This window comes from Sprattus sprattus, assembly GCF_963457725.1.
Source record: "Sprattus sprattus genome assembly, chromosome: 3".
Lineage (NCBI taxonomy): Eukaryota > Metazoa > Chordata > Actinopteri > Clupeiformes > Clupeidae > Sprattus > Sprattus sprattus.
The window spans coordinates 35,924,456-35,945,819 of record NC_137922.1 but is presented as its reverse complement, the minus strand read 5'-3'; the positions used below and the strand labels follow the sequence as shown (position 1 = coordinate 35,945,819).

Below are 21,364 nucleotides of genomic sequence, written 5' to 3'. Positions count from 1 at the left end.
AAGGTGGACAACATCTTGTAAATTAAATAGGCATCCTCCCAAAGGTAAGACAGTACCCAACATCCCAATACCAGACCCTACACTGACATGCTGCTGTTCTTCTGCCAGAGCGCTGACGGACAGTGAAATATGCACCTGAACATCTGAGCATGAATCACCTCAGCTGTCTGTGGGGCCCTGAGGCGGTCAGAGGGGCAACAACACAGGGGACGCTAAAGGGACTGTTTCACTGCTCCGTCTATCAGCACAGAATCTGTGTGTGTGGGGGAGAGAGGGAGAGAGACAGAGAGAGAGAGAAAAGAGAGAGTTTGTGTCTTAAGTAGCAGTGCTTAAGCACAAGTCTGTGTCTATGTGTGTGTGTGTGTGTGTGTGTGTGTGTGTGTGAGTGAGAGAGAAAGAGAGAGCATAAAATAAAAGTCCCTAAGCACTAGTGTGTGTTTGTGTGTGTGTGCATGTCTGAGTGCAGGTGTGTATACCTGTGTATGTCGAGGTCTTGTTTGTTTGTTTGTGTGCTAGTGAGTGCAAGTTGTGCAATTACATGTCTGCATTTGCCTGTGCATTTGTATCTGTGTGAGTTTGTGTGTGTGTGTATGGGTGTTTGGGTGTGTGTGTGTGTGTGTCTTTGTGTGTACGAGTAAATGTTTGTCTGTTGATTGACACCACTGATGTTGAAATATCTGGTGTCTGGCAGCAGCTACTGTATTAGCATGCTGGTGTGTGTTTGTCCGAGGCCCTGAAGAGATGGTTCAAAGCCTGTAATGGTGCCTGTGTCAATGTATAAGTATGTGTGTGTGTGTGTGTGTGTGTGTGTGTATATGTGTAAAGTATGAGGATGCATGAGTAAATGTGTGTTTGTGTCCATTTACACTCATGTGTGTGTCTGTGTGTAATGAGAGAGTGTGTGTACACATCAGTGTGGGGTTGGGTCCATGCCCGACTGCACATGTGTTATTGTCCATGCATACCTATGTGTGTGTGCGTGGGGGGGCCTGCCCTGTGATTCATGCCCCGTCAGCCGGATGATGCTCTACATGCACCAGAGGTGGAGGCTGGCTGGGCAGCGCAGTGAGAAAGGGGTGGGTGAGGTGGGGGTGTGTGTGGGGGTGAGAGTGAGGTGTGTGTGGGGGTGAGAGTGAGGGATGGAGTGAGGTTGGCTGGTTAATGGGGTGGTTGCTGTCAAGGCAGCACAAGCAGCAGCTCTCCAGCCAGGAGATATCAGAGAGGCAAGGTAAGGCAAGGCAGCACCTGCCAAACCACTGAGTCACAACACCCTGGGGAGCACAGCTGGACCTGCTCTCCCTCCCTCTCTTTCCTTCCCTCATGCTCTCTTTCTCTCTTCTATATCTCTCTCATACAAACTCTCATACACATGCTTATTATCTTCCTCCTTCTTCCTTTTGCATTTTCCCTCCCTCTTTCTCTCTATTTGCCCATAACTGTGTTTTTTTCTCTTTCTCTGGAAAGAGTGTCAGTGTGTGCCTGTGTATGTGAGTGCAGGGGTGAGAGTTTCCCCTCTTTCACCCGCCTTCTTCTCCCTCTCTCCCTCCATCCTAGGGCACCCAGCTGTGCCCTCTCCTCAGACGTCCTCTGAAGACAGACAGACAGGAGAGCCGGAGGAGGTGTGTGTGTATATGTGTGTATGTGTGTATGTGTGTGTGTGTGTGAGATAGAGAGAGAGAGAGGGGACAGTGCAGGTCAGCCACATCACTGACAGCGAAATGAAAAGGAGAAGAGAAAAGAACAGGAACAGAAAAGAAAAAGGGAAAATGCTTCCAACCTCTTCATGCACTCCTCCTCATAGAGCAGAGAAGCAAGACCCCTGTCTCTCTTGAGAAAAGAATGCGAGAGAAACGTCAACGTGAAATGGCCAATGACCTTTTTTTCCCTTTTCTTTTTTTTAATCAACCCTTCCTTTTCACTCTCCCTCCTTTTTTGGACTCGAGGGAAGTATTCAGGTCATGATTTATGGCGGTGCCTGGCCACTCGGGGGACTTTTACTTCCATGCGGAGGCTAAGATATGTCCCATTGAGCAGCCATCCGTTTACACAGGCTAAATGTCATTACTGGATTTGCCTGCACCGGGGCCTGGAGGCGAGAGCACTGTTGGTTATTCATGGCTCGTGGCATTCACACTGGGTTAACCCCACGCCCTGCCGCCATTCCCACTCGCTTGCACTCTCCCACTCTCGCTCTCTGTCTGTCATTCACTCCATCATTTCAGACACCACCATCTTAGTCACTTCTTGTGATCTAAGACGCCCCTTCTCACGCACACAAACTCACTCCCTCTCTCCACCTTCTCTTCTTCTACTGTTTCTCTAGCTCTCTCTTTTCTCTCATCCAAACCCCATCTACAGCACACAACCTCTCTCATCCTCTTTCTCTCTCTCTTTCTCCACAACACTCAATTCCTCCTTCTCTCTCTCTCTCTATAGCTCACAGCACCTAACAATGTCGAGGCACAAACCCTGTAAAGCGCTCGTCTTGGGCAAAACCCGGTTAGCAAACATCCCCCGGGGCCTGCAGAAACAGTGAGGCATGTCCAAGGGAAATGTACTGTATGTAAAGGCTGGTGGAGGAGAAAACATGCCTGACAGAGGGGAGGCCAGGTAATGACTCCTTCATGGGGGAGTGGGGAGGCTTATTACTGAGTTAGTGGTGTGGAGAGTCGGAGCAGAACGCATGAAGGCCTGTGGGCACACAGCACCTGTTGGAGGAGTGGGAGTCTGCACAGAGTGTGCTATCATGGTCTCTTCTCCTTCACACTGCCAACAGCACACAAGCACACAGACACTCACACACACATAAACATACACATACTGTAAACACACGCACGCGCGTGTGCACACACACACACTGTGTATTTGCTTTGTATTTATGCCAAAAATAACAGCTAAGGATGGTTGGGGGGTGGGGGGGATCAAAATGTCGCTTCAAACCATGGGAGCAGCCTGTCAGCAACTGTCCTGTGACAGCATCACTCTCACACACACACACACACAGATCTGTCCTGTGACAGCATCACTCTCACACACACACACACGCAGATCTGTCCTGTGACAGCATCACTCTCACACACACACACACACACACACACACACACACACACAGATCTGTCAGCAGCACTCACAGGGGGGTCCCCATCCTTAGCCGTCACCATGGTGATGAGAGTCCCCTTGACGGCATTGGGAGCCACCACCCCTCTGTACAGCGCCTGACTAAACACTGGAGGGTAGTCGTTCATGTCCTGGAGAGGAGAGAAAAAAGGAGAGAGGAGAGGAGGAGCAAAGAGAAGAGAGAGAGAGAGAGAGAAAGAAAGAGAGATAACTGACAGTTAATATCACACAAGAAGAGTTTTATACATTATATAAAATGCAAAAAAAAAAATGAATGACAGAAGGGAGAACAATAAACAGCCAATAAACAGACTGACAGGAAGACAGTCAGGCAGAGAGACAGAGAGACAGCTAATGCAGACATTCAGATTGATTGATGGACAGATAAACATTAACTGTGAAACTTTCCCTAAAGTAAAAGTCCTGTACGTTTTGTATCCTCCAACGCCCTCCCTCTGGTTGATCTCCCATTAAAGCCCCATCACATCACCACACACAAATAGATCAGGCGAATGAAGTGTCACTTCTTATCCGTGCGACAGGACCTCTTCACCATGGAGGGATATACTCACTGGCCTTCATCATCCAACAGAGAGCCCAAATACAAATATGTGTGTCTGCATCAGATGCTGCAGTGATTCTCTAATTGACACCTGAGGGAGGAGGACGAGGAGGAGGATGAGGAAGAGGGGGTCTGGGTCTAAGGAGGAAGGCATCTCAGAAGGCCCTGCTTCTGCATGAAGGACAAACTTCCCGAGTAAAGAGAGCTTGTTTCCTTTCCTTCCTCCCGAACAACAGGCCAACGGATACGCTTGAGAAAAGGGGCCGGGATGCTTGAGGAAGTGCGGTCACGTCTGAGATGGGAACGAGAGCGAGACACGAGCCCGTCTACTCCACACACTCAAAGCGATTTTCTCTCGTCCCACAATCGGGTGTGGTGCTGGCCGCGGAGGCAATAAAAGTGGTGTCTCCGTCTGAGCTAGAGCAGCATTCTAATGTGCACCACACACACACACACGCACACACAGCATCCCCGAGTCCAAGGAGAGACCAACAAGGGTTGGGCATCCAAATGAATACCCCCTACCCCCCCCCCCCCCCTCTCATACCTGCCCCATCCCTACCTCTCCACCCATCACTCTGTTTATTCAAGGATGTCCTTGGAACGGTTTCAGACGCCCAATAAAACCTATCTGTCGCCCATCTATAAAAAACACACTAATAAAACTCCTCTGAAAGAAGAAATACAAGAATAGGGGACTGTTGTTGTTGTTGTTGTTTATACTTGCTTTTCACACATCAGTAGAGTTCTCAGGTAAGGACATGAGAAAATCAAACAACAAAGCTCAGACAAGTCACATCGTGGAAATGAAAAAAAAAAAAAGTTATGAATTTATTTAGTTTAAGCGACTTTTTAGGCGGAGGGCATTAAAGAGGGAAAGAGCCTTGAGTGTGTGAAGGAGACGGGCTCGTGTCAGGAGGAAGATGGTGCCTTGGGGGCTCCATCAGCGTTTAATAAATCTCGACACAAGGAGCGGCACCACGCATCAGGACACACACTCATTTCCTGTCCAAACGACACTCCTGTGGGCCCACCGAAAATAATTACCAATTAGAAACACACACAGACACACACACACACACTCACGCAAGTACGCACACAGACACGCACCCATGTATGCACACAGACACGCATGGGATTATGCTCACATGCACGTATACACATGGCCTGACATGCATTCACAATCACAAGTACAGACAGAGAGACTTATACAAGCACGCACGCACGCACACACACACACACACAAGCGCTCATACACTCATACAAACACACACGCACACACACACAAGCGCCATACACACACACACACACACACACACACACAATTTTGATTCATTTTCCGTGCCCAGACTTGATTAAGACTCTATGAGAAATATTCCCTGAGGTGCGGTGCGATGTCCTCAAGAGTAGCGAGGTCGTTTGTTGTCTGTCCATTCATTTTTGTTCCGGTGCTCTCCACATCTCTCTGCGTTGGATTGCATCATGTGACCAAATAACCAACGGATTGTTAGATTGACCTCAGCAGGGGAGCCATCTAGGCTTTAATCAAGGACACCATACAGTATCTAGCCCCCCCTCCTGTGTCATATCTATTGATTAGGTTTTGCAGCTGCGGTGTGATTATGGTTTAGAAATTATGAATGGCTCAGATCCCCCCTGCGGTGATTGTTCTCACCTTACCTCTCCGTAAATAAGATGGTGAAGTCGCCGAGGAGGACAAGTGAGGACAGAGCGCTGCAGAAAATCAGTAATCAAGGAGAGTGGTTCGCTCAATGCCAACGGGAAGCTACTCGACAACTTCTTCAAGGCTTTATAAAAGAAAGAAAAAATCTCCGTTGTGGACAAAGCTCTCAAGTGGTTTGTGGGAAGGATGAATGAAGCAAGTCGAGTTCCCTGATAACGGAGCGTTTTTTCACTGGGCCTCTACCAAAGGCACCGACACCCACTGAACTGAAGGCTAATTGTCATGTTTGTCATGTCCGGCGCATAATCTTCTGAAAAGCAATAAGTCAGACCGAAGTAACACAAGCAAGTCTTTGATCTGATCTTATAAATAAATCAACAAAAAAAGACAAGAAGCAAGAATACCATGGCCTCTGCCAACATCTGATGGCTTTTCCTACATTACAAAAACAGCCCTGCCTCAATGTAGCATCAATCTCCGTCTTGGTTTTTTTTTCTGTGAAAGCAAAAAAAATGAGGAATGGTTGGATCATTTGTCTTGTTCTTGTCCGTCTATTTTAAGGCAAGTCAGCATGTCTAAAAGATAGAGAAGGAAAAGGCCCTTGTGACAAATAGAGTTAACCGTGGCGGCAAGACTGGCATCTTATACTATATCCGGCATTTTTCACTATGGTCTCATATCCTGCATACATAACACCCTTATGTTAAGTCTACAACGAAGGTCAAGGAGAGAGACTAAGGGCCCTATCTTGCACCCAGCGCAATTGACATTGTCACCGACGCATGTATCATTCCTATTTTGCACTTGGCGCACAGCGGGATTTTTCCTCCAGAGGCGCGCGTCGAAATGAACTTGCGCCGAAATGGGCGGGGCGGAACAGAGAAGGCGTTTCTCAGGCGCAAGTGGTATTTTGCAGTTTCAAAACGACAGTGCGCCGTAGACCAGAAAAAACCTAGTCTAATGTCAGAGGCGCATTGTGTAAAGTCTGTGGCGCGTATTCAGACGCTATTTTAAGGGCGCGTGCTACCAAACGTGCTACCAAACGTGAAAAAAAAAATTGCGATTGTGAACTCACTTTGACCTTTCATTATTTGATTCGCTTTGGTAAAAAGGAACGAGAGGTTTTACTTAATGTACTGGAGTAAAAAGTACGAAGTTTCACTTTGAAATGTAGTGGAGTGAAAGTATAAAGTCTCACCAAATAGAAATACTTGAGTAAAGTACAGATACATAGATATGTTACTTAAGTACAGGAACGAATTACATTTACTTCGTTACTGTCCACCACTAAGTATAGGACTGTATAGAACAGGGTGGAACAGTAGTGTAGAACTGAATCAAATGGTTCCATGTCAATGTTCCGAAAGCCCATTATTCCGACAGCCCGCTGTTCCGAAATTGTGAGCACAGCAACGTGAACCACTAAGGCCCACATCCCAATGAATTGAACACTCATACACATATAAATGCATTTATTTCACAAGCATGAACTTTAATTCAGATTATTATTATACACACATGGCATTTGCATCACGATGATAAAATACTTTTATGATAGCCAACGCATGCATGCTTTATCAGTGCTTGAAATGTCCTGAGACAATCTGCCAGTGATTTCCTTCGCACGAACGGTACCCTATATTCAAAACCAGAGTTGGCTAAATTAACGAATATTGCATAGAAAAGTGATATGTGAACCTTTCCGGTCTTCCTCCAGGTAATTCCGCCATTATAATAACAAGCCGCTATGGAATATGCGCTCCTCGCTCTTAAGGGGAATGTGAGATGACGCTCTGATTGGTTTATTGCATATTACGCCCAAACCACACCTATGGCTGAGTAACCTCCTTTGGACCAACCAGTTTGACAATTGCGCCGGAAACAAGTGCGTTTTTTCCGCCGTTATAATAGCAAATGCGCCATAGAGCCGTCCACACAGCTACTCGCGTTTGGCGCTGTCCTACTTGCGTTTCTGATCGTTAAAATAGGGCCCTAAGTGTCCTTCGAGAGTTCGTACTGTGCCTCATAGGTACTGCAGTACAACACACTTTCAATAATAGTACACGTTGAGTAGATGTACAGTATATGCCTATGTATTTATTTTTTAGGTTAGTTACATACAGTACCATTAACTCATTTGAGAAGTAAATAGGAAAATCTACTACTTAAGTAAGTGCACTGTAATAAGGAGATTTACAATTGAGGGGGACTGGTGAGCCTGTCGAGCTTCTCTGACCTAATGATATTCCCAGGTATTTAAAATGTATTATAGTAATTCATATTGACTGTGCATTGTCATAATTCGATGAGTGAGGTTTAAACTAACAAATTCCACAGACAGCAGGTTAATGCAGCACTGCTATAGCTACTGCTGGTAAGCCCACTGCAATACAATGACATATTGTAACACCTTTGCCAATCTGGCAAACAGCAACAACTTACTTCACCGGCAGCTTGCCCTATGGCCTAATTCAAAATTAATCTTGTGCACCATAGTCTTCTTTTCAGATGAGACCAGACAGAGCCTGAGGTAATTAATTCATGTCTCTCTTTCTCTCCCTATCCACCCCCCCACCTATGTGCATACAGTTGACATCAACACATGCTTTCTGACAAACATTTTTTCTTCCAAAAAATGTCTTCTTCTTCCATTTTGGTCCGGACAATGGCCAGACCCCTAGGGTGACAAGTCTGGAGTGTTCTGTCCTGAGCTGGCGTAAATAAACGACAGAGTCTCAGGGTCAATTGTTCCCCTTCTCTCTGTCTCTCTCTATCTCTCTCTCACACACACTCAGAGACAGACAGACAGACAGACAGACACACAGACACACGCACACCCCCAAAAAACTCACCGTTATCTTGACTGTGACGGTGGCCAGCCCGGGAGGCATGCTGCCCTCACTGTCCACTGCCTCCACCACAAAAGTGTGTGCGATGGCCTCAGGGGCCAGCGCCTCGAAGTCCAGGGTGTGTTGGGCCGACAGTTGGCCTGTCACCGTATCCAGATAGAAGAGCTGCCGGGCCTCCTCAGTTCTGATCCGGTACGTGACATTGGAGTTCAGGTCAGCATCCTGAGCCTATATATATATACAAATAGAGAGAGAGAGAGAGAGAGAGAGAGAGAGAGAGAGCGAGAAAGAGAGAGAGGGAGAGAGAGATAAAGAGGTAAAGAGAGACAGCAAGAGACAGAGAGGTAGGTGAAAAGAGAGACACAGAGAGTGTGTTTGGGAGAAAGAAAGAGAGAGAAAGAGTTTGAGTACGAAAGAGAGATTGATGAAGAAAGCAGAGGAAGGCGATAAATTACTTTGGAGAACAGGAAGTAACAAATGAAAGTATGAGTTTAGAGGTCTACTAGGGGAGAGGAGAAGGAGGGTGTTGTGGGGGAGTGTGTGTGTGTGTGTTTGTGTGTGTCTGTGTTCTGGAGTGTGTGGGTGTGTATCTGCAATTTAACCAGCTCACAAACTCTTGACCCTAAAAAACCCACTCCATGTTTCGAACCAGAAAAAAAAGTTACAATTGTTGTGGAGGCACACAGCACGTAAAACATTCAAGTCAAATGAAACGTGAGACGATATCAAAAGGAGATTACAAAACCTTATTATCACATTATGCTGAGACCCGGAGGGCAAAATGAACTACAAGGCAGCCTTTGCTGAGTAACCGTCTACTTTTCATTAGACATTTTCCCATTGTTCAGTAAATATTTCAGTGAATCTTCCAGATTCATTAGGCTGTGTGTTAATGAGCCACTTGAGATGGTGCAATTGGAGAGTTAAATCTGTTTTTTTTTTTGCCTGGGTCTGGTAGAGGTTCAAAGAACATATACATATCTTTAACATGAGCTCAGAAGATAATGAGGGACCAAAGAACATATATCTTTAAGATGAGCTCAGAAGATAATGAGGGACCAAAGAACATATATCTTTAAGATGAGCTCAGAAGATAATGAGGGACCAAAGAACATGTATCTTTAAGATGAGCTCAGAAGATAATGAGGGACCAAGCAGTCACTCCAGTTAATAATAAAAGATATATATAAATGTTAATAAATGTTAACTAGTCCTGGCCAGGTACTAAGACAGACTAAGTGATCAGGAGTCAAGCCCAACTCAGCCGCTTACAGCAGAGATACTAACCACTGCACCACCACAACCCCAAATGATATGCAATGGTATCGGAGAAATCGTCAAGGCAAGACAATTAAAGATAGTTTACCTATCACACAGCCTTTCTTACCACCTGACTAAGCCCGTCATAGGGCAGAGAACTTTAAAAAGAGGAAGAGGAAGATGAAGAAGAGAAGGAAGTACGCATGAAATGGCTGCACTATTCATAAGAGAACCAGCTTGGTTGGCATCATTTATCATTTTTAATTTTCTCTTTTCTGTGTACCCACTGAGAAACCCGTTGGATTTAAGTGTTGAATTTCTGGAATACCACTGTGAAATAGAGTGAAGGAGAGATTAATCATTTTGATCGATGTTTGGGGCATTTCTGAGATAAGAATATTTCAGAACTCAATATTAAATGAACTGATTCTAAGCTACAACACATGCGGGAGTTTATTAACTATGGATTGAATATTTTTTTTCTCTGTAGGGTTTTGTTTTCCTTTTTGTTTCAAACACAATGTCCACTTTGCACGTTGTCCTCTTTGCACTCTGTCCACTATGAGTGAGGCACGTTTAGACAGGAAGAATGTAGTCAAAAGAAGCCCCTTTTGTAACTATCAGGGGGAAAAGTAGATAACCTGGCAAGTAAGTTATTTGTACATGGAGAGGATGATGCTGCTGAGGGGAAATGGTGAAAGTGGTGAAGGTGATGAAACTAACAGTAAAACTTTGAGGCTACTTTTCAAATTTGTGTGCGATCACTAAATTAGAGAATTTTGTTTTTAACTAGTCTGGGAAGTCCCGCCCCACTTCTTCCGGCCAAATTGATTTTGCCTCTGCAGTGGGTCTGGTCAACTTCGGATAGCCGTTCATTTCAAGATTTCCAGAATCCTTGGAGCCAATCACAAACTGGCTTTTGCCTACCTGGCGCGCCATTGGCGGATTTAAACTTACCACGGCTACGTTACAAAATCTACTGCACGGAGAGTTTTTAAACATTGGACATGGTGGCCGCCGAAGCACCGCAAAACTTCGATAAGGCAAGTTTTCTTTGAAAACAGAACAGAAACTTGCCCTGGAACAATTCATACAGAAAAAATATGTGTTTGCTTTATTACCGATCGTTGTATCGTTGTATAGTATCGTTGGTCTGATTGGTTAAAGGCGTGTCCAATTACGTGAGTGAAGTGGATCGCTAATGAGTAGTTGGCCAGACTAACTGAGCAAATGGAATGCAGTGAAGGGGCAGGGAATTCCCAGACAAGTTTTTCACTGTTTTAAAATACGAACTAAAGTGTGGGAGGAACAGCTTAATCAGGTGAGACTCACTAGGACACTTAAACCTTCACCTATGACACAGGATCAGGAAGCAAGGCCTACAAGACAGGTTTTAATATGAGTGACCTAGTAAAGTCATGAAACTTTCCCAGTTTTGAGGTAAAGACCCCATGACGTATGTAGAACTTTGTGAGGAATTTCTTACACTGAGACCCACAGCAAATTCAGACATTTCGGCCACCCTGTCTTCTGTGTTAAAGGCACCGGAATAAGAGTTGGTGGATTGCAGAGAAGTTGTCCATATGTACCTGGTCAGATTTTAAATCTGCATTTCTGAAGGCTTGCTTGTCTACAGCTTTCATATTTGACATTAAAGACATGCAAAAGTATGCAATCCCCCTCTAAGAACCTCCATAAGACACTTATGCCTAAGACCACAGAGCCCTGTGCTTGAAATGGAAGCCAGATATGGATGAGGCTCTTGTTGTGCAGCGTATTCTGAATAATGCTAACCCAAATGTGGTTGCCAGGATTAACAGTCCCAGAACTAGTAAGAGTGGGTAGTATGATTCACAGCTACTTGACCTCAAGTAAAACCTACTGGAGCTGGATCAATAATGCTAAACTAAAGACTAAAGCTCTTACAAACCCAAAAAGAGTCAAACTTAAAATAATGGAAGGCGGTGGTTGACCTGTGCAGCCTAAAACACATCTATATCTATTGGCTATACATCTTTCCACCAGAGGGGTATCCATTAGATACAGAGAGCACTCTCTCAAACAGCATGAGCTATGGCAAAGAATATAGGAGCCAAAAGAATGTTTGAGATCCTAAGCGATCAGGAGTTTGCTTCGGCCAAGGTAGTTTCCATGAGTGCACTCTTCACCTCCATTGAGACTACTGGACACACTTTGAAAAAGCAAGATCCGAATTGAGCTTTACATACAGACACTCTTGGGCTTGATTTCATGCAAAATTGAAATTGTTGATGGCACACTCATTGATATGCACCTAAACTTCAGACACGAGGCATATGGTGTTACATACATGCCACCCTTTCCTCAACCAAAATGACTGGGAGAATCAGTGGCAGTCAGGTCATCCGGTAAGAGGCATCAGCCTCTACTGTGCCCTTCCACCTGAGATGTCAACTCCTCCTCAGCAGCCCATTACAGGAATGTTCTGGCTTGGGTGCCTCATGGGTCAACACCTGAGCTTATGCCTTGGTGGCCGTCAGTTTGCTCAGGGAAGCAACAACATAAAATCAGTTCAGAGTTAAGAACGACTTTCCTCTCCATTGTCCTACATATCGAGTGTCCATCCCGAAGAGAGCAATCATCAAGCAACGTCTTCAAGAGATGGAGACAGATGGCATCATTGAGCCGTCCTTTTCTCCATGGGCCTCACCTGTGGGGCTTGTGCCGAAGCCAAATGCTACCTGGAGGTTCTGTGTTGATTACTGGCAACTTAATAACACGACTCATTTTGATGCTCATCCAATGTCGATCGTTCATGACATTCTAGAGTCTCTCAGGAGTGCTTATATCTTCACTTCTCTTGATCTTGAGTCGGGCTACTGGCAAGTGCCTATGGACCCAGTCGGAATTGATAAGGTGGCTTTCCCTGCACTAGTCTGTCTCTTTCAGTTCAAATCAATGGAGTGAAGAACAGCGGCAGCATTACAACGACTGAGGGAAAGAGTCTTGAATACACAATACTGTTATTAAATTCTAAATCACACAAAAAGATTAAAAGACAAATACATATACATGATCTGTCTTATGTCTGTGATTTCTATCTCTTATTCATTTATTTGCAGTCTATGTGGAGTTTAAGTGGGGCTTAAAGAGAAACAGAAATTGCAAAAAGTTTTTTGAAATCACTACCACAAAATCTGTCTTCTGCAAAATCATAGAGGGAATAGCTAAGAAAACGCAAAGGCCCTTTGCTACACTCTCATGTCTGGTTTGTTAAGCTGCGTATATGTGTCTGTGTGTGTGTGTGTGCGTGTGTGTGTGTGCGTGTGCGTGTGTGAACAGTACAGTGTGAACAGTACAGTGTGTATTTTGTATATTTTGTCTTTCTGCTTCATACTTTAGATGTGTGTGTGTGTGTATGTGTCTGAGAGAGAGAGAGAGAGAGAGATAAAGAGACTTTGCAGCTCAGCCCCACTAATCCTTCCTGCCTTATCAGCCAATCAGCAAGCTCATCCCTCCAGGGGGGCCACGTCACAGACCACACCTCCCTGCTGTTCCGGCCGCCACACCACTTCACAGAAGGGATTTATACCTGCATGGGTACACCATTACTGTCACCACGGCAACTGTCAATCATCCTGTCAGGACATTCCAGCAATTATCAGCACCTGAGCCACAGCTGACCTTTGTGCTACCCTTGCGGTTGAAGACGGGAGAGGGAAAAACGTGCACTGCTGGGGTCAGTTTAAGATCGATGGAGAACAGCTCAAATTGTTACTTCCTGGCTTTTCTGTTAGGAGAGAGCGTGTGCAGCAGTGTCTTTGAGTGGCAGTTGGAATCTGCTGATGGACAGCTCTGCGGTGAGCTCAGACTGTTTCAACCATCTGTCAAGGCTGTGCTGAGTGATCTCCTATTGCTGCAGTTCATTTGTCTTTGCCTACAACGTGACAGGTTGGGCAACTGGAAAGCGGTGGAATATGTAAGATGGAATTTGTTACATTAGAAGCACCATTCCACATGTGCATTCACGCACCCACACACACACACAAACACACACACACACACCTTTTTTCATTGTCAAAGGGGGGCCTGCCATTAAAGGTTTGGGAACCACTACACTCAGCGATGCAAAGAGACACACTCCCTTTGAAAGGTGCAAACAGGAAAACGCAAGTGCACACACACACACGTCTAAATGTGTTTCCCTTTGCCAGATCTGTTTGACTCTCCACCAGAATCCCTTATTAATGTTGAAACAAACATTCAGGTGGTTGTGCCTCGCTCATCACTCCCCATACTGGCTTTAGTCATAACATATTCATGAGCCCCACTCCACTACTGATTTCCTTTCTCCCCTGACCAGAGCTGGGATTCCTGATGTACGATATTTGCATTCCAAGCCGGTGGGTGCACACCAAAATACTAATCTTAAATAGTGGCTCCCGTCATCGTCGATCAGAATTATTGATTGCAGCATCGCTCTAGTGGTGGAGAGAAAACCTACATCCATAATTTATCTTTAGCCAATGCCATATTTTGCTTGAACGTATTCCAGAAATACCTTTAGTGTTCGCTCAGACGGAGGACATTCATTTTTATTTAAAACTCACTGACAACCCTATTAAAGTCTATCTGTGGCTTGTTACAGTGGAGATGTAGCCTGACGATGTCATACTCATAATTCTAGTCAGAATATGAGTCTGAGACCGAACCATTGGGCTGTGATTATGGGGCGTGTTTCAACGAACCAGGAAAGAAAATTCCTCTTTGCTGAATTGGATACCTAGAACCAATCAGAGCAACGTAGTATTATTACCATCTGATAGATTAAACTTTTACCTGATCCCGTAGGAAGGAGGGCAAAAACATCGTTTCAATCGACAAATGCCTTGATCGCGTTTCTCTGTTCCTCTTTCAAAATGAATGCGCTGTCAATATCTGTTGAGATATGCCTGCTCACGTTACTTAATTAGCACTCAAGGCTAGAAGCTACCATTTGTTTCAATGTTTTTTTTGTCTACGCGTTAGCATAACCGATCAATAATGGTCTAGAGTGCTTCAGTTAAGACCTACAATCTTTGGCAACACTCGTTTTGCGTATACACAACTAACCGAGTCAATGTAGACATAAAAAAAGTCGTGTAGATAGCTTAAATCATATAAAATATGTCCCACTAAGCTCCCGAGACGGCGCCATCTTTGTCCGATGTATAGGCTATTCTATCTATATCTGTCCATCAACGTATAAAGCCCGCCCTTACAATTTTATTGGTCAGATCACTTTTCGGTGGGCTTGAATCCCTCCCAACTAGCTCGACTCCAGACTGAATCTCCCAGACCAAAAATGTTGTGGGCGGAGTTCAGGCTGGTATCCAGGCTAGTGGAGATGGTGAAGGTATCCCTAATGTCCTGTGTGGGTAGAGTGTGTGTGTGTGTGTGTGTGTGTGTGTGTGCAAAGGGAATGATGAACAAGCCCCACACTTCATGACAGGCATGTTTTGACATGTGTACATATACTGTTTGACATGTTGTAGAGGGATGGTTATCAGAATGCAGAAAATGTACTTTTGGGCCAAGGTCAGAAGTCGAAGTTCAAAGGTCAGTGCCCACTCACGCTGAGCTGGAGGATGACTGTGCCGGCGGGGCTGTTCTCGGCGAGCGCCACCTCGTAGGACGACTGCAAAAAGGCCGGGCTGTTGTCATCCACGTCTGTGACAGTGACGAGGAGCGGCAGCCTGGTGCGCCGTGGGTCCGACGCCCCGTCCGAGGCCTCCACCACCAGCTGGTAGTGACCCCTGACCTCGCGGTCCAGCGGGGCCACTGTGCTGATGACCCCGGAGCTGTTGATGCGGAACAGGCCGTTGTGGCTGAGCAGACGGTAATGCACCTCTCCGTTTGCCCCGGCGTCAGGGTCAGTGGCCTGGGGGGGCAGAAAGGGTCATGGAGAAACCAGGGCGTAAGTCAGAGGTGTGCAGTGGCATGTTTGTGCCAAACTGTATAACCATAGCCATGACATACAGTACTTTCTTCTCATTTTTTAATTTACCAAATACTTTTATCCACGGTGACATACAACTGAGGAACAAGAATCAATTACTGTAAATTAAGACCTGTTGAGGGAAAACACAGAGTACTAATTGGAATCAAGGCAAAAGTGTCACAGAGAGCAGAGAGAAGATGTGAGATGTTGTGAGTGTTAGAAGTTAGGGGTGTAATGTATGTCAAACACTGTGGCTCACTTGCTTACTATTGATTTTCAGTGTTTTTTTTCTAGAAATCGATGACGTACCTTCTAGGTGTGTGTGAATTGTGTGGTTTTCTGAGGAAGACTGACAGTTCAACAGAATTAGGTTGTAGCATTTAAGGTGTCTCTTTTATAGATATTTGGTATTCATTATAATTATGTCGTCCATTTTGGTTGGCTCGTGTTGAAATACAATTTAAGATAACATGCACCTCACATACCTTAACATAAATGTGTGAAATGTTGTCTCACATCTGATTCTAACTGCAGTATCGCAAAGTAGTATAATAATACTGTCCAATATTGGAAAAAGACAAAATTATCTTCTTTGCTACTATACTGGCAGATTATTTTGTGACAAAATTAGCTTTTTCCCCTTTCCTCTAAAAATATGATGAACCTACTATGAGCACGCACACAAAAACACACATAATTAGTTTAATATGAAACACCATTTCTGTTTACTTTAAGCATTCCAATTTGTCAGCACAGCTTACTCATGCAAAGCCATTCCAGAAACACAACTACTGACCACTCAATTAATTCGACTCAGTACCCGTAACTCATCCCGTGATCACTGTCGGCTCTCTAGATTGGACAAACATTAAACACAACGTCCCTGCTTGAATGAAGAACGTCGTTTAGTGGTGATGTATGGGATAACAGAGATCCCCACAGACATGAATAATAGCAGAGAGGAGAGACAGGGGCCTGTGTCCAACTATGTTTAGGGCTCAGCCTCCTGTTGATTTCAGATTACGACTTGAACACACAGACACGCGTGCACATGCACACACACACACACACACACACACACACACACACACACACACACACACACACACACACACACACACACACACACAGGATGATTTGGTAAGGAGAACACTTGATCAATACCAGGCTTTTTAGAAGCGGACTCCCGCAATGCAGCAAAACCACCCAACGATCAAAGCCCTGAATGTCATGCCAAAATCCAAAAACAAAACAAAATAACAACCTAAAGAACCCTACGGTGAAGCCCTATTAAAGATGGCACTCTCTGCAAGAGACAGCAGAGAGGAACTTCAACTCTGAGCCCCCCTCCCGCCTCCAGATTCATCAGTGCATAATCGACACAAAGGCTGCAGACACTCATGTGCCAGAGATGCCAAGGATGGCAGGTCTTAGGGAGCCACAGCAAAAAATTAGGCAAGATAATGTTCCCCTTTGTCATCCTGAAATGCCACAAGACGCCCAGGCACCCCAAAAAAAAAAGCGAGGCAGAGCTCTCGGAGCGATAATACATCTGACTGCATCAAGGGCGTTTTGGAGAGACTGCACTGTAACAGCTGAGGAGCTAAAGAGCATCTTGATTTTTTTAACTTGAAAGCGACAATATGTGATTAAGATCAAGATAGTGTCTCACACTTTACCATGCCACCCCTATTTCTTCTTGCTGTTCTGCCCAGCCTATCATATGTGTACCTATTGTATGATGAAGACCTGCTGATCAAGATAGTGTCATCAGATAGATATAGAAGATAATGTCTTTTTAATAGGGTCAATTTCTCTTTGAGATGCGCTTTTAGGCATCATTTCAAACACATAACCACACACATAGCAGTTTTTGAAATAAGCTACTCTTTCTTTCAAGGACAAATATCGAGTATACATCTTACTAGAAAACAAAAACTTTGCAAACAACAGCCACACTGTAAAACTGCAGTGCCTGTACTCAGGGTCATTGCCAATTTCAGGAGCAAACATAACATGCACGATGGTCAAATTGCCCCTAGTGCCAATAAACAACAACCAACAACCAACCAGAAAACAAACACACTGAGGTGGCCAAACCGCTGCCATTTTATGTTCGTCTCTGACTCTAACTAGAACAGTCCTAGCTGGGAGCATTAATCTCCCCCACGATCAATTAAAAGTTAATTAAAGCAGTATATAAGAGCGACACAAGATCGCCACGGCAACATCGCCACGGGACGCTGGGAGGCCTGAGCCGCGCTGCCGTTGGGTTAAAGTAATTACGCCTCTCGTCCAACAAGGTCCTATTCGGGACGGGGTTGTTTTGTTTTGGGGGGAGTGAGGGACGGTGTCTCACAAAAGAGATTGTATTGAAGCTGTTCAGAGTTGAAATAGAGCCTCCTCCTCCTCCTCCTCCCTCTTCCACTCATCTCTTTCTCACTGAGTGGTGAACCTAAACACAGGGCATATGAGGGGGTGGTGTAAATATGGCTGTCTGGGTTATCAGGGTGGGTTGGGGGGGGGGTGTGGGGGGGGGGGGGGGGGGTAATGAGAGGAAAACAAGACGAGTCATCGCCATCTTTCTCGATTAGTGCCTGTAGTTTATGTGCAGGTTTTATTGCAGTGTCAACACCAGAGTGCACATAAGCACATAAGCACACACACGCGCACACACACACACACACACACACACACACACACACACACACACACAGATTCACAAATATCTTCCTCCCCTATCACCCCATATCCAACCACACCCACAAATAATCTACAAGCAACACAAACACAAACACACACACACAAACACACACACACACACACACACACACACACACACACACACACACACACACACTTGCCCTGTTGCTGTTACCAGCTCATAACACGGACCATTACAGCAGCATTTCTGACAGGAAGCAGACAAATGCTTTCTGCTGAGCTACCTAACAAGATGTAAAGCAATCTGACTGAAACTGCACTGGCACAAACACTCAGGCATACACACAGGGGCGCAATCACACACACACACACACACACACACACACACACACACACACACACACACACACACACACACACACTGTCTGGCACAATAACAAATGCGGCGTGTGATTCAATAGGGCGGATCAACACGCCCACACCCTAACACACAAAAACACACACACACACACACACACACACACAAACAACAGCATATTCTTTTTAACGCTATGTGTCAGGTGGTGTTTAGCAGACGTGTGTGTGTGTGGCCATCAGCAGTGCCCATCCTAAAAGGCTTGATGTGGGATCCCAGGAGACTGGGGCTCTGGGCTAAGGTCTCTGTCCTGAGAGGGACTCGCTCAATCAGTCTGGGTGCATGAGTGCCTGCAGAGGGAGAACTAGAGTAATATCAAGGGCAATGCTGGCAACTGATTTATAGTGTGTGTGTGTGTGTGTGTGTGTGTGTGTGTGTGTGTGTGTGTGTTTGTGTGTGGTGTGTGTGTGTGTGGTGTGTGTGTGTGGTGTGTGTGTATGCGTGTGTGTGAGTGTGTGAATATGAGGACTCATACGAAGTGTGTTAGGGGTACAGCGAATAATCGTTGTTATCAACTTAAATCAATGACCAAATTAGTTGCCAACTAATTTATTTGACGATTAGTTGGTGATCGTTGGAGATTATTTTTCTGCTGGTGAGAAATGCTCAGACATTTGTACTCTCATTTCTTTACTTGAGTTCACAATAGCGATGGTAACAACATTACGACCAAAGACCTGAAAAGTGTGTCAGCAATTCACTCAACTCTGCCAAGAGGGCTGTGAATACAACATTTAAAAACCTGTCTTTGCCTGGCATCAGAACACATCAGTTGAGCTTGAGCATCTGAGAAGGAACTTTGGCCCTCTGGTTGATGAAGACTTGTCTTGTTAAGTTAGTTAGTTAGCTAGCATAGCCAATGTTAATGTTAAAGCCATGTAACTTCAAGTGAGGAATATCAAAGGAGTTTCAAGGGGGTTAGGCGTTTTATATTTTGAAATACATATACTCTCGATCAATGAATTGTTAAAAATGATAAACATACAGTGGAGCAAATAATAACCTACTTTTCACAACGATCCTGTTCACATTCCAAATGTGGGCTAACTTCACAATGTTACTCCAGAGCCCACCTGCTATTAGGAAACTCTCTGCTTAATCGCTGCATCATTGTCATGGCAACCTTTATAGCTATAGATAATGTTGCAGCAGAGACCACTGGAGAATGTGATACATTGTAAATTGCAACTGCAACTACTGTCTGTGTCTAGGTGCCCGTATGGGTGACATTCAAATTGATTCCGAAGAGTTCTGGGTTTGTTCGATCTTGTAATGCTACCATGGATGGCTTTCTGTAAAGGAAAAAGACTTGGAGTCCTTTCCAATTGGTGTAAAATGCAGGCTGTCTAACTTGACAGTGAGGCATCAAGAACCATTTGAAACTGATATAACTCTCGCTCCTGTCTGCTAAGATGCCTTCAAATTGCCCCTGTAATGGTCGTCTTATGAGACACCGAGCTATTACGGCAAACAGGCAGAGTCCTTCTGTCTCGTATGCAGCCTTGTACTCCCCAGCAAACAACTGCCCTCACTGAAGTAGCTCTAACTATTCAATAAAAAGAGTTATCAGACATCTAAAGCAGGCATATACCTTAAACAACATCAACCTGAACTTTGAACCTTTGAGTAATTGTGCGATTCATAGTCCGATAGCTTATTTACAAAATAGTAGTAAGTTGAAGCCATAGTGAGTGAATCACTGCGTTATCTGTGTGTGTGTGTGTGTGTGTGTGTGTGTGTGTGTGTGTGTGTGTGTGTGTGTGTGTGTGCGTGTTTGTATGAGAGGGCGTGTGGGAGAGAGAGTAAACTAATGCGGTGTGTGTATCTCACCTCCCTTGATATACAGTAATTGTTTTCAGGGGGAGTCAAAGAGCATGGTAAATGTTGTATTTGTGTGTATACCACATTTTTTTGTGTCTGTGTGGGGTACGGTTAGGGTCTCTGTGTGTATGTTTGAGTGTGTGGGGCAGGATGGTTTGCATCAGTGTGTATGTGACAGGCCTTGTGTCAGTGTTTGTGCATGCATGTGTGAACTTGGGAATGTGTGAGAGAGACAGTGTCTGGTTCTGAGTGTGTGCGACTGTGTAGAGGTGTGTGTGTGTGTGTGTGTGTGCGCACGCACACATCTGTCTGTCTGTCTGTGAATGTGTATGTGTCTATCTGTGTGTGTGTGTGTGTGTGTGTGCGCGTGTCCGTGTGTGTGTATATGTATGTACAGTATATGTGCAAGTGTGTGTGTATGTGAATGTGTGTGCGTATGTGTGTGTGTGTGCGCACGCACACATCTGTGTGTCTGTCTGTCTGTCTGTCTGTCTGTCTGTGAATGTGTATGTGTCTATCTGTGTGTGTGTGTGTGTGTGTGTGCGCGTGTCCGTGTGTGTGTATATGTATGTACAGTATATGTGCAAGTGTGTGTGTATGTGAATGTGTGTGCGTATGTGTGTGTGTGTGAGTGTATGTGTGTGCGAGTGTATGTGTATGTGTGTATGTGCAAGTGTGTGTGTGTGTGTGTGTGTGTGTGTGTGTGTGTGTGTGTGTGTGTGTGTGTGTGTGTGCTTGTTTTGCAGGATGGCATTCTCTGGAGCGCCTCCAGGATCCATCACTCACAGATGTGGGACAGGTTGTAAATGAGTGTCGGGGGCTGAGGCTGCGGCAGCAACAGGAGAAGGAGGAGGAGGAGAAGGAAGGTGAAGGAGGGAGGGAGGGAGAGAGGGAGGGAGTCAGACACACAGCTGCAGCAGACACAGAGGGGTCGCTCAACAACACGCACCACACATGCTCAGCCAATCTGGCAACTGCATCAACATGCGGGGGCTCGTGTCTCTGATTAGTAAATACAACATTACAGCAACCG

At 45.1% G+C, this 21,364-nt stretch overlaps 1 protein-coding gene across 1 annotated transcript in view; it reads right to left on the bottom strand.

The window, feature by feature from the left end:
• Positions 1-21,364, bottom strand: part of pcdh15b (protocadherin-related 15b) — a gene marked incomplete at both ends in the record, with an annotated part of 193,723 nt that overhangs the window by 76,100 nt on the left and 96,259 nt on the right. Inside the window, 3 exons of the mRNA XM_080835675.1 lie at positions 3,132-3,248; positions 8,216-8,440; positions 15,066-15,371. Coding sequence (XP_080691801.1) covers positions 3,132-3,248; positions 8,216-8,440; positions 15,066-15,371 — 648 coding nt within the window. The remainder of the gene's footprint in view (positions 1-3,131; positions 3,249-8,215; positions 8,441-15,065; positions 15,372-21,364) is intronic.